General features: G+C 46.0%; 2 protein-coding genes across 6 annotated transcripts in view; one reads left to right on the plus strand and one right to left on the minus strand.

The window, feature by feature from the left end:
- LOC309343017 (uncharacterized protein) overlaps nucleotides 1-7,518 on the minus strand; it is a 275,823-nt gene extending 268,305 nt beyond the window's left edge. For 4 of the 5 annotated variants that reach the window (XR_014157067.1, XR_014157070.1, XR_014157071.1 and 1 more), the window contains exon 1: nucleotides 6,370-7,518. The gene's annotated coding sequence lies outside the window, so the exon portion shown is untranslated. Of the gene's footprint in view, nucleotides 1-1,017; nucleotides 1,169-6,369 lie in introns of those variants that run through there. The other variant, XR_014157073.1, reaches the window with a different exon arrangement.
- Nucleotides 7,519-9,476: 1,958 nt separating this feature from the next.
- HS6ST1 (heparan sulfate 6-O-sulfotransferase 1) overlaps nucleotides 9,477-25,393 on the plus strand; it is a 186,515-nt gene continuing 170,598 nt past the window's right edge. Inside the window, exon 1 of the mRNA XM_081864077.1 lies at nucleotides 9,477-10,157. Coding sequence (XP_081720203.1) covers nucleotides 9,625-10,157 — 533 coding nt within the window. The 5' untranslated portion in view covers nucleotides 9,477-9,624. The remainder of the gene's footprint in view (nucleotides 10,158-25,393) is intronic.

Raw genomic sequence — 25,393 nt, forward strand, 5'->3', positions numbered from 1 at the left:
ATATGATTCTGAATCATAAACCTTTGTAGTATATATGGCATAGGTATTCCTGTGATTCTTTAGAAAGCTCTGCAATTTACTCTCTTCACAGGTAAGAGACACACGTGAATCTGATACAGTAGGAATATAGTACAGGCACACCTATTTATAATTTGATTGCTATTTAAAACTTCTATTTTAAGTCAAGTAGCCTCTTTTGTTGGATTCCAGCTCCTATCAACACCACCAGCATGATCCAGAGGGATGATAGTTCAAGAGCAGTTGGAGAACTACAGCACCCTCCCCAGTAGTGGACACCATGGTGGGGCAGTGCTGGTCACCTGACCTTCATTTGGTCATGCTATCGCTGCAGACTGGGAGGAAGAGGTGGAGGTGCAGCACAAACACACCAGCAGGAGCACCAGATTAGCTCTGTTGGTGCATTTGCACTGTGCCAGCCTTGCCACCATCTTGCTACTCCTCTCTGCCCCCCAGTAATCAGCAGCAAAGCACCTGATTGGAGGTCAGGTGTGCACCACTGTATCACCACCACTAAGCATCACCACCACTGGTCTAGGAGAACAGATGTGCATGCAATATTCCAGTGGCCTGAAGGCTTTCCTGGGACTCCCAAACTGACCCTGGATAATCTTATCTCTTGCTGTAAACATGAGGATGGCAACAGGTCTGATGTGTTTGAAAGTGCCGTTTCTCCAGGCTGCACACAATTCTGCTCTACAAGTTATTATTGACTGGGAAACGCTTTGTGTTTTGACAACACAATTCAAAACCAAGCCGAAGCCTATAAGCATTTAACAAATTTATAACTTTCATATCTTCAGAACAGCTAAATCAATGTCGAGAATGAATCAGAAGGCAAGTGAATTGTATCTGTCAGCAAACTGCAACAATTGTCATGCAGATGCATGCTTAGGAACTTGGGGGAATGAAGGAGAAAATTCAGATATAACACAGGTGGAGGGCTTTTTTGCGGGGGAGGGGAGGCTGTCTACATAAAGCCTCCAGCTCTCTCTTTGGTGAGATCACATGCCTACTCCTAAGTGGCTCAAGACCCTGCTATTGACTCAGATTCTTTGAATTTTGTATGATTCCGCAGCATTTGACAGCTGCTTGATCACTTCAGTATTCCTGTTTCCTTAGGTGGATTAGACCGGTGGCTTCCATGGACCTGTGTGTATAGGAACAAAGGAAGCGTTACGCTGAGTCAGACCAAGAGCCATCTAGCTCAGTGTTGTCTAAACAGAATGGCGGTGGCTCTCTAAGGTTTCAGATAGAGAGTATCCAACCTGGAAATATAGAGGATTAAGTCTGGGGCCTTCTGCATGCAAAACAGCTGCTCTACCACTGAGCCATGCACCTTTCCAGTTGCTTGATGCTCCAGGCAGATGCAAAGTTCAACTCACCTGCCATCTCCCAGGCTTTTCCCCATGACTCTCCCCTCCTGTGGTTTCCAGTAACTACTATTCAGAAGCATTGCTGCCTCCAACTGTGGCAACCCAGGATTAAATGGAAGGGAAACACAGGCTTGCATTCTGATGCCAATGACATCATGCAAAATTGGAAACAACAGCACAACTGCATGCATGAGGAGTGCCCATCCAGAATCATAGAATCATAGAGTTGGAAGAGACCACAACGGCCATCGAGTCCAACCCCCTGCCAAGCAGGAAACACCATCAGAGCACTCCTGACATATGGTTGTCATAACCATCTTATTGGGAAGCCTCCTTTGTCTTTCCTGGGAATTTACTAGCTAATACCACCTATGACACAGAGAACATAGCTTCTCTCCTTGATTGCTTCTGGGTTTCGTTCTTGCCAATTTGCTTGCCTACCAGAAAGAAAACAATTCATAACATTCCTGCGGCCTACAGGGACAGCCCAAGGCATTTTGCTGCCTGAGACAAAGTACAAGAAGGTCCTCCCACATTTCACATATAACAGCTGCCCAGGCTAGGAGTTCAAATTTATTTCAGCACTGGGTATAGAACAGTGTCCTGCACCAGAGGGCAACAGGCTAACTTGGAGGCACTGGGAGCAGGCCATAAGACACAAAGTCCTTTCCTTCAACACCTCACTACCACTCACCCATCTCTCCATCTGGTGACTCTAGTAAGTGCTGCAATGCAGCAACATTGGTACCAGCCGGCATGTGTCACATGAGCAGAGCAATACCTGCCTGTAAGAGGATGTGGCCTGGGCTGGCTGCTTATTTGCCTGACCCCAATCACAATACACTAGGACAGTGGTAGCCAGCATGGTATCCTCCAGATGGCATTGGCCTACAACTCCCATTAGCCCTTGCCAGCATGGCCAATGGTCAGGGATGTTGGGAATCTCAGTCCAACATGTGGCAGGAGCCATGTAAGTTATCCCTGCAGTAGGAGAATGAGACGAGACTGCCAGACCAGGCCAGCAACGAGCAAAACTGCTAGTATGGGAGCAGCCTGCGGGGGGTGGAGTGCTCAGGAGAGCAGCCAGAGGGGGCTCAGGAGGAATAGCTGGGGGGGGGGGACCTGCTGCAATCCACCCCCTAGCATCTGTCAATTGAGGAGGCCACCTCGTTCTCCCTAATGGTATGGCCACAGCTTAGTCTAACATGAAGCTAGGCATGCTTTGTGTGAGGTTAACAAAGCACAACAGAATACTGTGCAGCATTACATAAGCTTTTGTGTAGTTGGGAATAGTAGGTTTAATAAGAAGTTGGGCTGCTTCTAAAACAAAAATCAATAGGAAAGAGATAAAAAGAAATAAATAATGAAGATGAATACTGTTGCCTTTCAGTCTTCATAACCTTTCACTAATTGCACGTTACAGGACTAATTACTTGCTAGTCAAAGGCATTTATTGTCTCATATCGAACTCGGCTTAAACAGCATAAGCGTTTGGCAGTCAAAACAAAGATTATGTGACTGTGCCATGATGCCTCCTCTCACACGATCCTGAGCAGTTGATTTAGCTTGCTTTGAGATGCTTAGATTCGCACCATTTAGGGCTGGGTGGCATGACCCATTTTCCTTGCAAGCCTCCAAGTAAATTCCCTTAAACCACATCTGCTGCCTTGTGTCAGCTGTGTCTTCACAGCTATGGCAGGAGCAGGCCCCCCAAATAACCCATCCAGTCAGATGCTGAGTCCTGCCTCGATCCCCAGTTCTGTCCCTTCACACCCTGGGGCTTGAGGAGGAAGAATGGCATTGGACCCAGTGGGAATCCCAGAGTCGCCACAGAAGTGACCATTTGGCTGCCAGAAAGCTCTGTTGCCAGGGTTCTGCTCTGGAGGAAGCCTCCACTTGGAAAGATGAAGAGGATCCACTTGCAAGCAATGACCCAGAAGCGGGCAATGAAAAAGATGAGCTGGCAATGAATATATAGGCATCTCCTCTGAATGCCTGTTGAGTTTGGAGATGATCAGTACCTATTGTACTTGATCTAAGGTACCTTCCTTTCTGGGCAACTTTCTGGGGACCATAAGTGGGTGGTTGGTTGGGGCCAGAGGCAAAAGTGGGTTTAACAATTTAACACACATTTTACCTTTGTACAGTAGGCTAGTTTGTACACACACTCACACACCAGTGTTCAAAACTCCCATTGTTCTAGGCGCATTTTGCGACAATAAATTTCATTAGTGCAAGCAGTTTCTGAGCTGTGGACACAGTACTGGGCCTAAGATTTCAGAATAAAACTGCAGAGTAGAAGGAAAGGAGGACCTTTTTCTGCCTCCCCACTTCCAGCTACTCTCTGAAGACTAGAGAAGAGACCCTCTTAAGAATACTAGGGGGGTGGGCAGGGGAAGGACTAGGCTATGTGAAAAATGAACATAGTATTTTAGCTGCAGTTCATTCATTTTCAGCTGTGTATTCTTGTTATTAAAAAAGCACACCTAGACATTCTGCTGTTGCACCCGTAACCTAGGTTTAAGGTGCCATTTAGCTCCTAGCTTTCATATCTCAGTTTCTAACACTGTCACACACCCTGCTCTGTCCTTCATGCAGACATGTGAGAGGTATTTCCAGAAGTCAAGGACACATTCCAACTAGGCAAAAGCAAAGCTGTGAAGGAGGTGTGGCCTGGAGAAAGGGGGTGTGGCCTGGGAAGAGTCTGAAGGGTCAGGAAGACAGATAAGTTCTCAAGGAAGACTTGTCTTTTCTATTACTAATCTCTGGCGTTTGGTCATCATTCTAGCATGCTGTTCATGAAGTTGGATGGCTGTTCAGAGACTGCACTTCAGAAATGTGCAGCTGAGTCTTGTGTTTGAATGTGCTGCAAGCTGAGGAATGCAACTGCATTCATTACAGTGGTACCTCGGGTTAAGTACTTAATTCGTTCTGGAGGTCCGTACTTAACCTGAAACTGTTCTTAACCTGAAGCACCACTTTAGCTAATGGGGCCTCCTGCTGCTGCCACGCTGCCGGAGCACGATTTCTGTTCTCATCCTGAAGCAAAGTTCTTAACCTGAAGCACTATTTCTGGGTTAGCGGAGTCTGTAACCTGAAGCGTATATAACCTGAAGAGTATGTAACCCGAGGTACCACTGTACTTTAAAAATATGTAACAATAAAGTATCTATCTTACACAATAAAGTATCTATCTTACACAATAAAGTATCTATCATCTCTGGAGATAATCGGCTCCTCTTTTTAAACTGTGTGTGTGCATTTTATCCCATAGCCACCAAACAATATACTTGCCAACAACATGAGCTAGGAAGGAGATCTATTAGAGCTGCTCCACTTTTACCACCGACAATCAACATGGTACAGGTAAACAAAGGTTTCTTAATATTCTCTTCATCCTTCACATTTGCTGCTAACTCATTCTACAGTAAATAACCCTTGCTCAGAATTAACACTCAGCGGGTTATTCCACTAGTTATATACTTTTACAACCAGAGGCAAACATCAATACCACAAACTGCTTTGTGGCTCTTTATAGCTTCACATATATTTCAACCACTTACATAAAATAGTGCATAAATGCCAGCACTTCCCAAATCAAGGTATAAATTCCCAAACTTAAATTGACCTCCAACTGTCCACTGTGGTCTTTCCATAATGATGATATAATTATTCTAAAATAAGATACACACAAATATAGAGAAAGTAGCAGTATTTTTTAAATGGGGAGGGGGAATCAAAGCTAATAAACAGCACGAACGCAGCATGATTCTTTGGAGTGCTATAAAGACTTTTATTTTATCTAGTTTGGGAAGATTTGAGTTGTGTAATTCACCCTGCCTGTATACCTTGTGACTAACATAGCTGTCTCACTCTAGCTTGTATATTGGTAAAAAAAAATTAAACTGAAACCTTTGCAATATTATTTTCCTTCCAACTTATGCATATGGAAAATAGCTCTTACAAAGAAATATAATCCTAGCTTTGTTGGATTCCCCATCCTTCCCTTTGGATTTTCACATCATATTTTTATGACAGACTTTTTGGATTCCCCTTCATGCTACTATGGCTGCCTATGAACTCAACGAGTGGTGCTTACATCCACTAAGAGAGGTGGCTGCTTGTAAGCTTTGTCTTTCAGCGATGCACCAAAGAAGTTTTACCAGACCTCCACATTTAACTGGAAGGAAGGAAGGAGAGCACCACTGGATCAGACCAAAGTCCAGCTTCCCATTTTCCACAGTGACCAGGCAGATAGCCCAGGGAAGTCCCCAAGCAGGACTTTGCCTTCTTGTTGCTCCTCAGCAATTGCCCCTGAACTTGAAAGGTTCATCTAGTTATCATGACTTGGAGTCATTTATCACCTCATCCTCCATAAATTTGTCTAACCCCCTTTGAAAAGCATCTGAGCTAGTGACCATCACAACTGGTAGCAGTGAAATACCATAACTTAATGATGTCTTGAATCTCCTGTTAGTCTGTTTCACTGGATAACTTTGGATTCTAGTACAGTCGTACCTTGGATCCCGAACACCTTGCGAGTCAAACGTTTTGGCTCCCAAATGTCACAAACCCAGAAGTGAGTGTTCCGGTTTGCAAACGTTCTTTGGAACTCGAACATCCAATGCGGCTTCCGTGGCTTCTGATTGGCTGCTTCCTGCAGCCAATCAGAAGCCGCACCTTGGTTTCCGAATGTTTTGAAAGTCAAACAGACTTCCAGAACAGATTCTGTTCAACTTCCAAGGTACCAATGTACAGCGAAAGGAAAAACACTGTCTCCACACCATGCAAAAACCATGCCCCTCCCCTTTAGATAGGCTTTCTATGCAACTGTCAGTACCACTATAAGTTTTTAAATAGCCTCTGTGGCACAGGCAACTCTGAACCCACACTTGCAGAACAAGGAAGTAAAAAAACGCTTGGAGAACTCTAAAGCATAAATACCGTGATCCAAAATAACTTTAGAGTAATTTACCTCTGTTCAGGGATTGACATGTAAATTCAGTTTTTCTCATGGGGAACTCTCACCCATCACCCAGGATTCCACATCATTTGCAGGACAGATCACATGGAGAAAAAGAGGGAGGGGCTGGAAATAGGAATGGAGAACTTGTAAGAACCCACAAGCAGCATTACCCTCCACTGTCTGGTACCTGCAATCACTATGGGTTTTAGAAGGACACAGAAGGCAATTGAAACTGCTTTGAGGCAGGGCCACAAATCCACCCAACCCAACAAGAGCTGGTCCTCTTTCTCCTCAATCAGGAGTTACCACTGCTGTCAGTATCCCGTCAGCTTTACTGCCAAATATTTACAACTACTGTCAAAAACATAGCAGTTTCACTGCTTGCCTTCTGGGATTTCCTTGACCTCTGTTACACTTCAGAGCAGCAGAGAGAAAGCCTTCCTGGAGGCAGATTAGCCCCTTTTGGATTTGTGTGCTGTGCCTTGTTGAATCATCCTCCTCCACAGTCAGCAATTGTGAAATCCACAAGCCCTACTTGTGCACTGTTGTTGTTGTTGTTGTTGTTGTTGTTGTTGTTGTTGTTGCTCTAAAAAAAGTCCCAACCATTTTGGGTGCCAACTACACTGCTCCTTTAAACTCCATACGTTCATGCCAAATCAGTTCCCCATAGATGACACTGATGTGGCTGGATTTGCCCTCTTAGCCATTTCAGGTTCCTTCATGTTTTCCTTAATCATGGGCCTCTGTCTGTTGCATGCTTCTGCTATGTATTCTCTGCCACTTCCCATCCTCATAATCCTCCCTTTGTGACATCAGAATAGCAGCTATTTGTGACATCACAATGAAAGGATTACTGTGGCTGATGTGAAGGGGGCAGTCACATTTGGAAAGGAGGGGAAGCTTGTTTCTCGTGAAAATTCTCTTGCTGCTTGTGTTTTCCCTTGCAGAAGTAAAGACATTAACAAAACAGCAACAAGATTCCCTCTTTAGATGGCCAAGTTAAAAGGCAGTTATTTAAAGGCATTCCTTGAAGTGGTAAATGCAGACATAGAATGAATCAGAGAGACATTTCAAGTCTTATCCAGCAATTGTAGTTGTGTGGCTCCGACAGTGTAATCTTCTACATGTCTACTCATAAATAGGCCCCAGTGAGTTCAGCGGGGCTTACTCTCAAGTAAGTGAGGATTGTTGCTCAGAATTCTCATGATTTGGCTGTTCTTCACTTTGGTGAGAGATGCAGAACCTCTGTCCCTTCCAGATGTTGTTGGACCACAGCTCCCATCACCCCCAACAATTGGTTGTGTTCTCTGGGGCTGATGAGTTGGGAGTCCAAAAAATATGTGAGGGGTAATACCTGGAAGACCATCCCTGACCTAGTGATACTGGGCTGAACATGAGGAAGGCAAAACCAGAGGCAGTCTTTTAGGGTCATCTGTATACTTGGCTCAGTATACCTGAAGGAGAATCTCCACACACATTGTTCAGCTCAGACACTGAGATCCAGCTCTGAGGGCCTTCTGGCAGTTCCCTCACTGCGAGAAGCCAAGTTACATAGAACCAGGCAGAGGGCCTTCACGGTAGTGGCGCCTGCCCTGTGGAATGCCCTGCCATCAGATGGCAAGGAAATAAACAAATATCTGACTTTTAGAAGACATCTGAAGGCAGCCCTGTATTGGGAAGTTTTTAATGTTTGATGTTTTAGTGTATTTTTAATATTTTTAATATTTTGTGGCTGGAGAAACCCAGCCAGATGGGCGGGGTATAAATAATAAATTGTTGTTGTTGTTGTTGTTATTGCAATTGAGCTATCTCTAGATGGAATCACAAAATTCCTACAAACACAGACATGAGAATTTCTATGTTCACTGCTGCTCATGGCTGTAGAGAAAAGCTTTCAGCTGCTGGCAGGCACTCCCAAGGGCTCCAAAAAAGAGGCTTGTTATGAAGATGCTTGAATGACGTTTAAAACCCCACCATTTAGCTGGCTACGTCAATATTGTATTTTAACTTAAAAATAGAAAACTCATTTCTGAGAATGATATTTCACCACAACCGGTTCTCAAATTCCTTTCCAAAACCAGACAGCAGCAGGGCAGCCACTTTTATTCTTTCGGCTGGGGCTCTTACGCCTTTTCACATTCCCACAAGCAGCAGAAATGAAGAGGCCACTCTTTGCCCGGCGCTGCACCGAGCGGGAAACCGCACCTGTTGAATTTCTGCCGATTCCTTTCAATTGTTCAAGAGGAGGAGGTGAGGCAAAGCCAAGAAGCCCCTAAAGCAGGAGCCTATAGGCTCTGTTCATGCAGGGCTTGGGGTGGAGGGACTCAAGCTTTTGGCCTCAAAACTTAATGCCCCCTTTTCTTTCTTAGGGGGTGGTGGTGGAGGGAGGTCAGGAAAGCTCCCTTGAGAGAGCCACCTCCGAACGCCAGCGCCCCTCCAGGCTCGAGCCGCCCCGCTCAGTGCGCTTCCCCATTGGCGGAAGGAGAAAGAGGAAGTGAAAGAGCCTCGAAAGAACCAGGAGGAAAATAGCGAAATTATCCTGCGGGCGGGCCCTGGCAACTCGGGAGCCTCCAGAAACGCTGCCTTTGCGGCGTGCCTGTGTGGTGCTGCCGCGGCTGCTGCTCTGCCTCCCTCCGCCAGCGCGCGCCTGGAGCGGCGAGCGGAGCGCGAGGAGGCGGCGCTGTGCATGCTGGGCTCGGAGCGCGGCGGCGGCGGCGGCGGCGGGGCTTTGCCCTAGGAAGCGAGGCAGGAAGGACTTGAACTAGCGTGCAGCCGCCTCCGCCAGCCCTGCCTCCGCGAGACCCCGAAGGGGCTGCGCGCCCGGCGCCTCGGCCGGAGCCAGGAGCGGCAGAGGCAAAGTCCCGAAGGCAGAGGCGGGACGGGGCTGCGAGGGAAGCGGAACCGGGGGAGGGCGGTCGACCCTGGGAGCCGCGCGCTCGCTCGCTCGCTCGCTCTCTCTCGCCGCCCGCCCCCCCCCCCGCGTCCCCGGTGGCTGATCGCCGCTTGGCAGGAGGAAGCCCTCCCTGGCTGCGGATCTGACTGAAGGGGGGCCGGGCGGGGAGGGAGGGAGGAAAGGGGTGGGAATCCCTCGCCCTCCGCGCGCTCTCCGGGGCGCACGGCGCTTTTTCGTCGGGGTGGTTTCGCGGGGCTTCTTCGGAGCCGGGGAGCGGGCGAAAGGGGAGCCGACGTCGCCGGGGGCGCCTCCGCCAGCAGCAGCCGCAGCAGCTCTCCCGCCGCCTCCCCCTGGCCGGGAGATGGTGACATATGAAGCGCGCTGGAAGGACCATGGTTGAGCGGAACAGCAAGTTCCTGCTGATCGTGGCGGGCTCGGTGTGCTTCATGCTCATCCTGTACCAGTATGTGGGGCCGGGGCTGAGCCTGGGCTCGCCGAGCCTCCGCTCCTACCAGGACGAGCTGGACCTCTTCCCCACGCCGGACCCGCACTACGTGAAGAAGTACTACTTCCCCGTGCGCGAGCTGGAGCGCCAGCTCGCCTTCGACATGAAGGGCGACGACGTGATCGTGTTCCTGCACATCCAGAAGACGGGCGGCACCACCTTCGGCCGCCACCTGGTGCAGAACGTGCGCCTCGAGGTGCCCTGCGACTGCCGGCCCGGCCAGAAGAAGTGCACCTGCTACCGGCCCAACCGCAGGGAGACCTGGCTCTTCTCGCGCTTCTCCACCGGCTGGAGCTGCGGGCTGCACGCCGACTGGACCGAGCTCACCAACTGCGTGCCGGGAGTGCTGGACAAGCGGGAGAGCGCCGCCGCCGCCGCCGCCGCCGCCAAAACGCCCAGGTGAGCAGCAGCAGGAGGGAAGCCTGGCTCTCCTGGCGCCGGGAGCTTCAACCTCCTCGTTTGTTTTCATTGCCGGTTCTGTTCCCCACTCCTTTATCCTCGCAGCAACCCTGGGAGGTAGGCTAGGGCCCCAACTTCACTACTGATTTCGCAAGTGGGTGTTCTCTCTCTCTGACCTGCTAACCACTGGGCTACACTTTCTGCACTTCCTCTTGAGGAAGAGGGCCTGGTTGGATCTCCTGGACCGGGGTTCCAGAGTGTGTGTCATTCCCATAGCCTGCTTATATGGCATTGGTTGTACTCCAGCAGACTGTGGTTGGTAAGGGTGCACACAGATCACACGTGGCTTGGCTGTTCCTTCAGACTTGGGAACTTGCATTTATTGCACTTGCTGCTCAGCCAGCTTCTGGGGTAGGTTTGGCGATGAGGCAGAAAAGAACAAGAGAGTTGCAAGTTGGGCACATGCAGCCTAACACAGACTCTGTTCACCCGGCCCCTGTCCTCAACATGCCAGCTTAGTCCTGTGGAATTGTCCTCAGAGCAGATCCCCTTCATCAATAGGGTCACCACTCTGTCCCTGATCCACACTTGTGCACCTTTAATAGTTGCACAATATACAGAATTTAGCAGCTGATGTTGGGGGAGGAGGAGGGAAAGTACTGTGCCTGTGGAATTTCTGCCCATAGTGAAGCTGTTAAATCTGCAACAGAAGCCGGGGCAGAAAGGTGTCAGCCCTATCTGCAGCAGCCTGCCTGCCTGCCTTCATATTGTGCTCATGCTGAACCATCCCTCTACCTCATAATAACCATCTCCCCTTATACCAAAGCCACTTGCTACTCTTTTTCTTCCCTGCTCTGTACTCTCCAGGGCATGCCTTCCTCCACAGACCTTAACTAGACTTGATCATTTTAAATATTGGAGTTACGATATTGGAACCACCCTCCCACTTACATCTACATTTGCAGGCTGGCTTGAGAGAAAGAGCCTCTGAGTATGAGCAGAGTACCGTGAATTGCAATGGTGATGTGCAGGTTAAAGAAACAATTAATAAACAAAATGCCCCCTCATTCCCCTTAACAGCCTTTCACTCCCCATTTGAGAAAAGGGAGCAGAATGTTTGAAAAAGATTGTGTACTCCTCAAGCAAATTTGAGCCCCGGGATTTTCCAGTTCGCAAATGAATCCCTGCATCTCTCCCAGCACATGTTGGGCAGATGCCTCCGCACCTAATTCTGGGATGCCCACATCACCCCAATGCTGCAGCATATAGTATTACTCCGGACCTTGCACCCTGCTCAGCACCGACCCCTTCCCCTGCTCTGCAGTCTTCACCTCACAGCCTTGACCTTTCTGACTGCTTAGCCCACCTATAGGAGGCACACCACAAGGGCCATTGATCCATTGATCTCCTGGCCATTGTACTTCGCATGTCAAGTATCTGAACAGTGTTTCTGCTTGTTGCCCCTTTCTCATACTATCCTAAGTGTTGTCCTGTAGCCCTACATATCCTACCCTTACTAGTAGCATTTTTCTCTCCTGTCGTCTCCCATCTATATATACTACACAGAGTGCATTGTTCAAAGAATACTCCGCATTCCTGCTTGTGTGCCCTTGTCCTCGACTGCGTCCCTAAAAACTTTTTTTTCAGGCTTAAACTGCCCTGCTGTTCATCCTTCCTTTCCCCCAAACCTGTGGGCACACCCGCTTGATTAGCCTGTGAGCCCTGATCCTCCTTTTTAGATGGCACAAATTTGCCTTGTTGCAAAGCATCATTCCTTCCTCATCTGGTTGCCTACCCCTTTTCTTGCCATGTGTACTTGAACCCAGTACTTCCACACGGCAACCACTGAAATGCTTCCTCCTGTGGTTGCTTTTCCTTTCTCCTGGATTAGTGGGGGTTTTTTTTGGGGGGGGGGACAAAAAACAGGACCGCTGAACACCAGCCTTTGGGAAGCAAGGAAAGTTGTCACTAGGCATGAGTCCCATTCCGCTGCCCTGCTTTCCACTTTCTGTATCCTAACTTAAATAAATAAATAAATGCCCCCTGCTCCTCTTATTTCTCCGTTAATATCTCTTGGCCTTTCCTGATCCTCCAAACCGGCTGTATTTCTTTAAATCTTTTAGAGATGCTTCTAATTCCTTCCTCTGTAATTTTAATATGTTGAAGTCTCATTCAGAGAGCTATTGTTCCCTCTGTTGTCCTACCTAGTGAATGTAAATCATCAATTGTTACTACCCTTTAGAGCCTTTTGTTCCAAAGTTTAGCTCCCATAGCTCCGCAGGATTTTATGTTCACATTTGTTAATGCCATGTGCTGTGCATGTATATTGTTAATATCCTTTATAATCCTTGCAGTGAGTAGGCAGCCTTGGAAGGCAGAACCTTGTATTTCCCCCCCCCCCCTTCACTGCTGCTATGCTCATTTCTTTCTCTTCTCTTTTTGCTCCATTTCGGTTAGACTTGTTCGTCATGCAGTGCTGCATGCAGTTATCAATTATGTCTATTGATTCTGTTGTTCTTCCTAGCTTTTTAACTCATCTTGGTGGATTTCATCATTATTCGCTCTCGCCCTGCCTTATGCAGGCTGGTGCAGGAGTATCAAAACAGGGAACTTCTCCCAGAAGGGCCAAACCCATTTAGGTTTCTTTTCTGGGAAGACAGACATGTGTAAACAGTTACAAACAATGCCCTTCCATGTTTACTATGTTGACATTTGGTCAAGAGCTGTGATGTCGGAAAATACCTTGCAAAGTTAAAATGGTAGAATGTTTATGTTCTTGTGGCTTTTGTGTTTAAAGAAAAGAAAAAAGAAAAATCTGACCTTTGACTCTTAGCTAGCAAATCATTAACCTTGCATAAAGACCAGTACACAGATTTATGGGTGAATTCTCCTTTCCTCGAATTAAAACTTACATGCTAATGCTAAAATGGGTTTATATTTTGTTGGAACAATGACAAGCTGGGATAGTGAGAGTAAGGGCTTTGCTATGTGATTGCTGGGGTAGCAGTGACCACTAAATTTACTTGTATTGGCTGAGTGGTCTGTTCTTTTGGGAAGTGAATCCCAGAGAACCCAGAAGTGCTTTTCTTAAGGCTGTGTTTGTGATGAACTTTGTATTGTAAATATTTTTTGGATTTGTAATGACTCTAGGTTTGGGATTTCTTTTTCCCTGGTATCTGATTCTAGTAGCGGTTAGCAGCTATCCTTTTTTAAAAAATAACAAGCTGATCTCAGTGAGTTCAGTGATGAGCATGGATAGGACAATAGCCTCAAACTGAGGTTGTGTAAAAGAGAAAATGTTATTCTGCAGCATACAAATTCTGATGTTTGGTTTTGGCCTCTGGCTTAGTTTGCTTATTTTTTGTCTCCCTGATGGTTGCCCTGCTAAGGTTGAGGAAGGTCTTGATGTTCAGCCATGAAGGGCTTCTGGTGATGAGGAAGTTTAGCAATCAGCTGCTCATAACCTTTCTCTATTAATATCCAATGTTCTGGCCATTCATTAACTGTGTACAGGGGAATGTTTTTGATAACGATAAACAAGAGCTGCTGGCTTGACTTTGTAATATTGTCCTATCACACAGGCCTATTGTGCTGCAGTCCATTTCAGCATGTCCACAGAAAGATAACATTTCTCGCCGCTTGTAATGAAATCTGGCTTCATAAACAAGAGCTGTTTATGTAAAACCACTGGTGGAGCGTATTTCCTTTGTTGGGATAGAAAAAGGATTCATTCTTGCATTATTTCCACTACAGTGGTGACTGTATCACTTCGTTTCCCCCCTCTGAATAATGTATCTAGGGTAATGGAACAGCCACTGCTTTTCACGTCTGGCGCACGTTACAGAGCCTGCTGAGAGCAGCGAAATGCGTTGGGTGATACCTTTTGTTGGACTCGCTTTCTTGGCTCAAGCATGCGCAAGGTCCTGAGATTCACAGAGCTCACCCTGTTGAAATTGGGCTCCAACATTTTTTATTTGAAAACAGCAGCCGACAGAAGAGCCGTTATTTCAGACCCATTTCACTTGGACGAATTTTGTCTGCAATTCCAAATATGTATATCAGGAAGGAAGCTCCATGCAATGGTGCTCAGCTTTTTGAAAATATGCATAGGATCAGGTTGTCAGTTGCTTAATAGCACAGGCCTGTACATGTCTACTCAGAAGTAAGTCTCATTTCGTTCAGAAGCTTTTACTCCCATCTTAACAGGGGTATAGGATTGCAGCCTAAACAACTTTTTTCTCAAATGCACCTGTTAGGATTACCAATTTGAATTGATATAGTCTCTTCCATTCTGTAATTTTCTGCTTGCTGATGTTCTCTTTCCAGTTATTGCATCAGAGCTGTAAGTGTAGGAAAGCTGTTTGTTTGTTTGTTTGTTTAGAGCTTTTTAAAAAAAGAAAAGAAAAGATTTTTGAGTTTCTCTAATTCACCCTGCCAGTGTCTTACAGGCATTCTTGAAGGTCGTTCAGCAGTGCTCATAAATACATACAAATCATCAGCTAAAAGATTGTTAACCTTGTAAGCTGTGCCATTTCAGCGCTGCTAAGTGCATTCTTCCACTACAGTCTGTAGCCTGGTACAGTACATGTACGGAATGCAATGGCTCTTGTTGCTTTCCTGCTCCACCAGTGACACCAGGGCATTTTTCCTTCCTTCCTTCCTTCCTTCCTTCCTTCCTTCCTTCCTTCCTTCCTTTCTTCAAAGGATACTTAAATTGCTTCCTTCATTTCCTCATGTCTCTCTGACGACATCTTGCTAAATCCAGTTCTGTGTGTTCAAATGCATTGTTGTGTTTTGCAGGGAGGTCTGATGAATTGTGGAAAGATTGCTGTTAGACAGTTATAAAGTTGTTACAGTATCTTACAGATTTTGGTTAAGAGCCCACACCTTTTCATTGTTTTCCAGTTCTCATCATGGTTTTTTTTTGGGGGGGGGAGGGATTATTTGATGTTCGTTTGGCTTATGATCCCTTTTCCTGAGGAACAACAGAGCAAAAATGACTCACGCGTGCATAAACCCGTCACACCATGGAAGAAGCCCTTTCATGACATAGGCAGTGTATGCACCACAGGCTTAAAGCACATGATTTCCCCCAAAGACTCCTGGGAACTATGGTTTGTTAAAGCTGCTGGGAATTGTCGCTCTGTAAGGTTTTCAGGATTCTTTGGGCAGGAGCCATCTTACAAGCCCAGACAGTGGAAGCCCTGTGCAAGGACTTCGGGGGGGGGCTTTCCCTAATAATAATAATAATAATAATAATAAAATAATTTATTTATACCCCGTCCTCCCTGGCCAGAGCCAGGCTCAGGGCGGCTAACACCAATAAAATCACAGTAAAAACATAATAGGGGGCGGGGGGGGGAGAAACACCAATTTAAAATACAGGTTAAAATGCAATTTAAAATGCAGCCTCATTTTAAAAGTAGCCGATAAATCAAGACCCATAAGGGGAGCGAAACATAAGGGTCAGATTGAGTCCAAACCAAAGGCCAGGCGGAACAGCTCTGTCTTGCAGGCCCTATGGAAAGATGTCAGGTCCCGCAGGGCCCTAGTCTCTTGTGACAGAGCGTTCCACCAAGTCGCGGCCAGTACTGAAAAGGCCCTGGCCCTAGTTGAGACCAATCTAACCACCTTGTGACTTGGGACCTCCAAAATGTTGTCATTCGGTCCTCTGTGGGGCATACCAGGAGAGGCGGTCCCGTAGGTACGTGGGTCCTAGGCCACATAGGGCAACCCCTCTAAAAATTGGCTTGGGATTTGTGCCAGGATAACCCCCAGAACAGTGCATTTCTCTCAGTGCAACTTCAAATTCCACCCCATGTGCTTTAAGTATGTGTACACAGTCATTGAGGACGATGAAATGTGCCTCGCTAAAGTGATAGGTGGATAGCTGTCTTTTATTACTGGTCATTCCGAAAGGAACACCACCATCAAGGAACTACCATGCACAGGATTGTGGTGTTTAACTTGGGAGTGAAAGCCACTGAATTCAATGCCACTTACTTCCAAGTAAGTTTAGTTAGCGCCTTTCGCTGCATACAGAAGCAGGCCCCTGTTACATGTTTATTGATGGACAAACTGGTCATTTAGTTGGAGTTGTATAATTAGTCTTTCTCTCTCTTCCCCGTCCATGCAATTATCCTGCTCCACTTCAGGATGGGGAAGTGGCACTCTGGGTAAGAGTGTGTCAACCCTTTCCTACTCTGAAAATTCCGCCTCCCGAACAAGTTACTCATGGCATAGGAGGAGATGGAGACAAACAGCAACCTGGTGTATATTTTGGTTTTGAAGCTTGCACCCTCTTTAACCTCTTTAATGCAAGCATCATGTTGGTGTGGAAGGCCTTCTGCAGTTGCTACTGCACACAGAACTACCGTATTTTTCGCTCTATAGGACGCACTTTTCCCCCTTCAAAAATGAAGGGGAAATGTGTGTGCATCCTATGGAGCGAAGACGCCATAGCCCCGTGACCCTTTCCCGGCTGGAGAGGTGACGCGTGGCTATGGAAGGAGCCTCTATAGCTGCGCGCCACCTCTCCAGCCGGGAGAGCGGGCGCGGGGCAAAAGAAGCCCCCCGTGTCCCTCTCCCGGCTGGAGAGGTGACGTGTGGCTATGGCAGGAGCCTCCATAGCCGCGCGTCACCTCTCCAGCCGGGAGAGCACGCGCGGGGCTAAAGAAGGAACCTGAAGCCTGGAGAGTGAGAGGGGTCGGTGCACACCGACCCCTCTCGCTCTCCAGGCTTCCAAGGTATCCGCCTGAATGGCACCTTGTTTTAGAGTGGGAAAACAAGAGGGGGAAAATTCTCCCCCTCTCTGCGCAGCACCTCCTGCCACTTCGCTGAAAGGGCGCTGGGCAGAGAGGGGGAGAATTTTTTTTTCTTGTTCTCCCCCCTGTAAAACAAGGTGCGTCCTATTGTCTGGTGCGTCCTATGGTGCGAAAAATACGGTATCTCTTTCTTTTCCATATTTCTTTCTATATCTTTCCTCCCACACCCTCTATTTCTCTGCCTCCTTCTTCCTCCCCAAATTGACTTCTTTTTTTAAATATGAGCTTCATTTGGAGGCTTACTTAATCTCTGTTTTGTGTGCACATTCATGTGAGTGTGTCACTGAACTCTTACCTGCTGAGCTTTTCATTTGACTTTGTCACTGCTTGCAAAACTGTTAGGAACACCCCTCCTGTGACCACAATCTAAAATAATAATGATAAAAAAACCCTCTGCTATCAAGTGGCCTGGTTGATTGTTTCTTAAATTCAGAGAACCTGCCCTCAAGGATCAGGGGGAAAATAGATCTCTCTGTGCCTTTTTCCTTTTCTTTCTTTCTTTCTCTCTCTCTCTCTCTCTCTCTCTCTCTCTCTCTCTCTCTCTCTATTTTGGCATAAATTTCATTTAATAGATCAATGAGATGACTTCTCTAACATCTCTGGCAAGCTATTTTTAGTTTTTTAAGCTTTAAAAGAAACAACAGGGCCCTAATAGTGTGGTGGCTTTTGTTTGCGTGTTGTGTTGTGGACTTTCACAGCTTGGTACCATTTCTTCCACCCTCGCTGTAGATTCGGCATATCCATTGTGTGCCCATTTGGAAATGCCAGTGGCATCATGCCAAGAGGCAGACTGACTTGAAATGTTTCTCATAAATACATTTTAATTTGGGTGTAAAAGACCCATCCTATGCTTCACAATGGCAGAGCAGAGAAATATCACCTTGATCAACAAAATATCTAACTTGTTTTGATTCTTTGGTGCTAGAGGTCACCCGGAGGGCATTTGGAGGTGGTCCATGGCCTTGATGTAGGTAAAATGTAAAAGTAAAGGACCCCTGGACAGTTCAGTCAAAGGCAACTATGGGGTGCTGCGCTCATCTCGCTTCAGGCCGAGAGAGCCAGCATTTGTCCACAGACAGCTTTATGGGTCATGTGGCCAGCAGGACTAAACCACTACTGGCACACAGAGGACCGTGACAAGTGCCAGAGCGCACAGAAACGCTGTTTACTTCCCGCCGCAGCGGTACCTATTTATCTACTTGCTCTGTTGTGCTTTCGAACTGCTAGGTTGGCAGAAGCTGGGACAGAGTAACAGGAGCTCACCCTGTCGTGCTCTCCCCATTCAGCTCCGCCTGGCACCTTCATTGACTTATTTTTGGCACCAGGTAAAGACTTCACATTTCCCCCAGGCCTTTGATAGACCAAGCTGATTCAGTACACTGCCAAAGCTTACTATGGCTGTTATGGGGTGGGGAGTTGGGGGGTTGGTATGTTATATAAATGATTTTTCCTAGGGTATAATGTTCTTACATTTATGCTTTTAAATGTAAGTCGCTTGGATACCTTTTAGGTAACAAGCAACTAATAAGTTTAATTAAGTATATCATATCACATTGTACCATATCATTCCTGCCGTATACTGAGGAACACCATTGTCCCATCTAGCTCAGTATGGTTTAATGCCTGGCAGTAGTCCTCCAGAGATTCTGTCAAAGACAGATCTTTCCCAGTGCCCCTTCAACCCATCTGCTGCTGCCTCTATCCACCCACAGAACTGCCTGCTGCCATTTCACCAGCCAGCGAAATACCACGGCCACCACGACTGACAAGCCCCTCCCAACCTGAGGCAAGGAGCTCACTTTAGCCAACCCTATCTTGATGCCTGCATGTCTTTATTGCCTTCCTAAGACTGAGGGACGCGGGTGGTGCTGTGGGTAAAACCTCAGCGCCTAGGACTTGCATCGGCGGTTCGAATCCCCGCGGCGGGGTGAGCTCCCATCGTTTGGTCCCAGCTCCTGCCCACCTTGCAGTTCGAAAGCACCCCTGGGTGCAAGTAGATAAATAGGTACCGCTTTATAGCGGGAAGGTAAATGGCGTTTCCGTGTGCTGCTTGGTGCCGGTTCGCCAGAGCAGCTTTGTCACGCTGGCAACGTGACCCGGAAGTGTCTGCGGACAGCGCTGGCTCCCGGCCTCTAGAGTGAGATGAGCGCACAATCCTAGAGTCTGTCAAGACTGGCCCGCACGGGCAGGGGTACCTTTACCTTTTTTAAGATTGAGGTACCGGTGACCTGGACAGCCCTTTGGGATTATCACTCCTACAGGAAGCAATTGTTCCAGGTGCGTCCGATATATGCGTGAACACAACTGCACACTTTGCACCTAACCCTGAAGTGACCTGATAACATCATAAAAAGCAATAGGGCAGGGGCGGAACAGTGTGTTTGCAAGTGAATGTGTGTTGCGATTATATGAGGGCTGCCATACGTCCGGATCTTAGGCAAGTAAATTAAAAAATCACTTTTTTGGGCATTTTTGTTAAAAAATAACCCCAACAATTTTTGGGATGTCCTGGAAAGCCGGAACGCAACGCCCACGTACATTGGTCACTACCTGTACTTTGCTCTTAGGCAGTGATTGCATAGATGGCTTGCCAGTTCTTCATTAAATGAAGTATTTAGGTGGGTTCCTGAGAAAGCTTTTAGAATAGCACAGTATGTAAACTCCTAATATATACACCAACTTAGGCTGCCGTCTGCATACATGAACCTCCTAGTAAGCCCCACTGAAAACAGGGGGGCTGAATTCTGCGTAAATATGTACTGCTTGCTTGCACTGTTAAGAGTTATCTCTCACATGTTCCCTAAGAGCTCTTAAGGGCACTTCCTATAAACAAATGGTAAAATCCTTTGCAAGGATGGAATAATATCAGGAGCTTACATGGTTAGAGTTGTTTTCCTATTGGGGATTGGTCAAGACTAGGGCTGATTCAAAGGTTCAACCTCCTCCAGAGAGACAAAACTCCTCAGAAGAAGGGCTTGAAAACAGCTCTCTGTGTGAATGTTGCTTTTTGAACGGAGAGTCCATACCGGCACCAACAATTTCACGAATATGCAGAGCTGATCCCAATACTTCTTTGGAGCTTGGTGTTTGTATGGCAGGCCGCTTTCCAAACTTTATGCTCACCATTTGGAGTGCTGCCATCAAAAGTGCTTTTTACGGCGCTCCCTTCCCAGGAGAACTTTAATGTTTAATGTTGTGTAGCACATAGTGTATAGAAGGGTTGGGAAATTCTAGCCCATGAGCCTGCTAGAATTGAACTGTGAGGCCATTTCGACCAAGCCATGCCCACCTCTCCTATACCTGATGCCATATATGACGTCAGGTGTTCAGCTGGTAAAAACCCGGCACAGGCAAAAGGGAGTTTGCAGGCGCCCTCTGCAAAGCGCCCCACAAGATAGCACTTTGAAAGGGACCGTGCAAGAACCCTGTGGGCAAAGACGGTCATGTGATGTCATTGTGATGTCAGGTGGGTGGCCAGATCAAGCCTCCCCATTCCTACAGAGGCCTGGGCTTGAATTTTTGTTCAGCCATGGAGCTCCCTAGGTGCCCCTGGAGCTGTCTCCTAGCTCAGCTCATTCCCCATCATTAGGGAAGTTATTGCATGCTGCCTTGATCAGCTGCAGGAGAAGGTGTGGTGATTTTTTTTTTAATGTAAGAAATGTGTGTGTGTGTGTGTGTGTGTGTGTAAGTAATATCTGTAAGCTACTTGGTATAAATTTCTATGGGTTTTAACTTATAGGAGGTGGAATGATTTTCTGTGTTTCTGCTGCTTCAGAAGACAATTGAGCACAGCAGTTCTCTTCTTTGTGAACTTCTTTGCTTGCCTGCTTTTAATTTCTTGTCGGGATACTTTACTTCTGAGTAAACATGTATAGGACTGCACTGTCCCTGATTTCCCCCGTCACTTGTGAAACCAGCCTTAACTTGCTTACACTATAGCTATTCATGTTTGTAAGCAGAGTAGACATTGTTGCTATGACTTTTGTCTTGTTTTAATGCTCCCTCCATTGGCAATAACATCCAATTTCTTATAGGAAAATCATTTGTAAAGCAAACAGCATTTTAATTCAAGTTATTTAATTCAATTTATTTGTTGCTCTCTCCGACTGAAGAAGCTTCAAAGAAACTACGACTGGAAAAATATAAGAAAATACACATCAGAGAGATCATTTTATTATCATGTATTTTCAATTTTAAAATAATGTGTGCTAACACTAAAATGTTAATCAGCAAATAATCAGTTACAAATAATAAAATATCCTTTCACACCCAAAAATCAAATCAGTGACTGTAATAAGTTGTTTTTTTATCTTTCTATTGCAGGAATCAGAATTTCTTCTTTTAACTGGTGTACTGTAGTGTCTTAGAGACTGAGGGCAGATTCACATCATACATTTCAAGCAAGTGACTCCTCACATTATCTTGGGATCTGTAATTTCCCTCTCACAGAGCTACAATTCCCAGCATCCTCAACAAACTGCAGTTTCCAGGATTTCCTGGGAGAAGACATGTACTCCATATGTCTGGTGTGAATCTGCCCTGAGTTATGAATCGAGAATTCACCAGTCTAGATCTCAGAACTGCCGTGAACTTACCAAGCAGCCTTAGGAAAGATGTTGTGTCTCAGCCTCAGTCCCCTCGTCTAGTGAATAATAATAATACAGACTTTAATTGCATGGTCTCTGTAAGGATAACAGCTAGATGATGCAGGTGAAACACTTTGAAATGCTTGAAAGCGCTATACAAATGTATTCTTACTGCCTCTTGGGGGCCTACTTGAAAAATGTGTGTCACGTTAGTCTTTTGGAAACCTGCTCCCTTAGATCATAATCAAAGCAATGTTCAAATCCCTTTTCCGTGGAGGATATTTTTTATAAGGCTTAACTACATGAGATGTTCCTTTTCCCTAGAAATGGTTGTGGGGCTCTTCTCGTCTTGTTCTTAATTGAAAGGTGCTTTTCTTTTCACAACCAAGTATCTCAGAGCATATTCTTTAGAGCTTCTGCTCGGTAACTGTTTCCTCTGGGACCACGGAGTGTTACGAAGTGCTCGCCGGTACCCTTAAGGGAATTATGATCAGAAGCAATAATGCAGCGAGGCTTTGGAAGGTGGATGGAAGAGACAAGCAACTTTTGAAGACAAACCCTGCAGGGTGTTCTCAAAATCCAGAGCCGGCAGGTGAGAATGGATGGGAGACTTATGTCTAGCCACACATGAGATCTCTTTATTTTATTCTTTATTCATGGTATTCTTATACCACCCAATAACAGAAAGTTCCTTGGGAAGCTTGCAGGAAATAAGTATAGAAACACCTTAAATACAAAATAAAACTTAAACTCATGTGCAACATAAATCCAACCAGAGAAACAGAAAGCACCATAAACCCAAATTTAAAAATAAAGGTTTAAAGATTAAATAAAAAGGTCTGCACCGGACACTGAGAAGACTGTCTTAGACAAACCTCTCTAGGGCTATAACTTTGTGGTAGATCATCTGCTTTGCATGTAGAAGGTACCCGGTTCAGTCCCTGGCATCTGCAGCTATAGCTGGGAAAGACTTGTGCCAGGAATTCTGAAGAACTGCTTGCCAGTCAGTGTAAACAATTCTGAGCCAGATAGATCAATGCTCTAACTCAGTATAAGGCAGCTTACTATGTTCCTGTGAATATAGGAATTGGGATGCCACTACTGAAAAGGCCCTGTCTGTGGTGGTTCCCTGCCCCCACTTCATTTGGCAGTTTCTTTGTCTTACATTCCTTTTAATCACAGCCACTTCATTTCTGCCAGAATTGTTGACTTTACACAGGCATCTGAAATACACCTAAATTTACCCAGCTCAGCTCTGTTTTACCTTGAGTTAATGCTAAGTTCATCTTAACAGCTGAGAACCTCTTTTTAAAAAGCAATTCTTTGCAATTGCCTGTCATCTTTAAGAAGAAAACGGTGATTTGCAATTAGTGATTTTTATGCTAACACCACAGCATGTTGCATAACTCTTCTCTACCTTATGAACCAGTGATTCTTGGTGATGCTTTGCCATGGATTACATCACCAACATTTTCTTTAGTGCATTTTGAGAGTTTAAAAACCTCTCTTTCTTTTTCTGCAAGCTTTTAACAGTGCAAACACCAAGAGATATTGATATTCTCTTTTTAGAAAAAGTGCTTGCATTAGCAAACAGCCCATGTACATATGTTAACTGATGATGGAAGTAATGTGAGCTTCAGCATGGTCACTAAAATGCTCTTCAGATAAATGCTTGGCATGTCCCCATTTCCTCCTGCTCTGGTCAGACACGCATAAATGAAGCTCCAGAAATGATCTCCCATTTAGGTACTGGCCATTCTGAGAATCATAGAATCATAGAGTTGGAAGAGACCACAAGGGCCATCGAGTCCAACCCCCTGCCAAGCAGGAAGCACCATCAGAGCACTCCTGACATATGGTTGTCAAGCCTCTGCTTAAAGACCTCCAAAGAAGGAGACTCCACCACACTCCTTGGCAGCAAATTCCACTGTCGAACAGCTCTTACTGTTAGGAAGTTCTTCCTAATGTTTAGGTGGAATCTTTTTTCTTGTAGTTTGGAACCATTGCTCCGTGTCCGCTTCTCTGGAGCAGCAGAAAACAACCTTTCTCCCTCCTCTATGTGACATCCTTTTATATATTTGAACATGGCTATCATATCACCCCTTAACCTCCTCTTCTCCAGGCTAAACATGCCCAGCTCCCTTAGCCGTTCTTCATAAGGCCTCGTTTCCAGGCCTTTGACCATTTTGGTTGCCCTCCTCTGGACACGTTCCAGTTTGTCAGTGTCCTTCTTGAACTGTGGTGCCCAGAACTGGACACAGTACTCCAGGTGAGGTCTGACCAGAGCAGAATACAGTGGCACTATTACTTCCCTTGATCTAGATGCAATACTCCTATTGATGCAGCCCAGAATTGCACTGGCTTTTTTAGCTGCCGCGTCACACTGTTGGCTCATGTCAAGTTTGTGGTCAACCAAGACTCCTAGATCCTTTTCACATGTACTGCTCTCAAGCCAGGTGTCACCCATCTTGTATTTGTGCCTCTCATTTTTTTTGCCCAAGTGCAATACTTTACATTTCTCCCTATTAAAATTCATCTTGTTTGTTTTGGCCCAGTTCTCTAATCTGTCAAGGTTGTTTTGAAGTGTGATCCTGTCCTCTGGGGTGTTAGCCACCCCTCCCAGTTTGGTGTCATCTGCAAATTTGATCAGGATGCCCTTGAGTCCATCATCCAAGTCGTTGATAAAGATGTTGAATAAGACCGGGCCCAAGACAGAACCCTGTGGCACCCCACTAGTCACTCTTCTCCAGGATGAAGAGGAACCATTGATGAGCACCCTTTGGGTTCGGTCAGTCAGCCAGTTACAAATCCACTGAGTGGTAGCATAATCAAGTCCGTATTTTACTAGCTTCTTTACAAGAATATCATGGGGCACTTTGTCAAATGCCTTGCTGAAATCAAGGTAGGCTACATCCACTGCGTTCCCTTCATCTACCAGGCTTGTAATTCTGTCAAAAAACGAGATCAGGTTAGTCTGACATGACTTATTTTTCAGAAATCCATGCTGACTATTGGTGATCACAGTATTCCTTTCTAGGTGCTCACAAACTGTTTGCTTAATGATCTGCTCCAGAATCTTCCCTGGTATTGATGTCAGACTGACTGGGCGGTAATTATTTGGGTCCTCTCTTTTCCCCTTTTTGAAAATAGGGACAACATTTGCCCTCCTCCAGTCTGCCGGGACTTCGCCTGTTCTCCAGGAATTCTCAAAGATGACTGCCAGTGGTTCTGAGATCACATCTGCCAGTTCTTTTAATACTCTTGGATGCAGTTCATCTGGCCCTGGAGACTTGAATACATCTAAAGAGATAGAATGGAGTCAAACACTTTGAGAACCTTCTTAAGAGCTATATAATTTTTGGTGTTTTACTCAGCACCAGAAAGTTTTGAATTCTCCCTGCTTCCCTGGATCATAAATGCCATGGTGGAATCTCATTCTGCATCCTGAAATCGATGATCAATGCAAATTAGACTTGATCGTCTTAAAGTAGAGGTTGCCAACATGGTGCCTATGTGCCCACCAAGGGATTTTCCACAGGGTCTCTGCCCCCACAGCTGAAATTAGGCCTGAAAAAAGCATTCTGTTGTAGCCAGTACAATAGGTTGTGTTGTCAACTTGAATTCTGTATGTGTGTGTATTTGGTGCCATTTGCAAATGTGTCCCCTGATCCAAAAAGATTGGTGACCCCAGTCTTAAGATATTGCTATAGAATGAGTTTTTGTGGCTGTTCTTTAGTGTCTGCTTCAATGAATATCATCTTCAATGGGAAATGGTCCCACACAGATGGAACCCCTGAGTGAGATTTGCATGCATCTTGTATTTTAT

This window comes from Podarcis erhardii, assembly GCF_964252035.2.
Source record: "Podarcis erhardii genome assembly, chromosome: 5".
Classification (NCBI taxonomy): domain Eukaryota; kingdom Metazoa; phylum Chordata; class Lepidosauria; order Squamata; family Lacertidae; genus Podarcis; species Podarcis erhardii.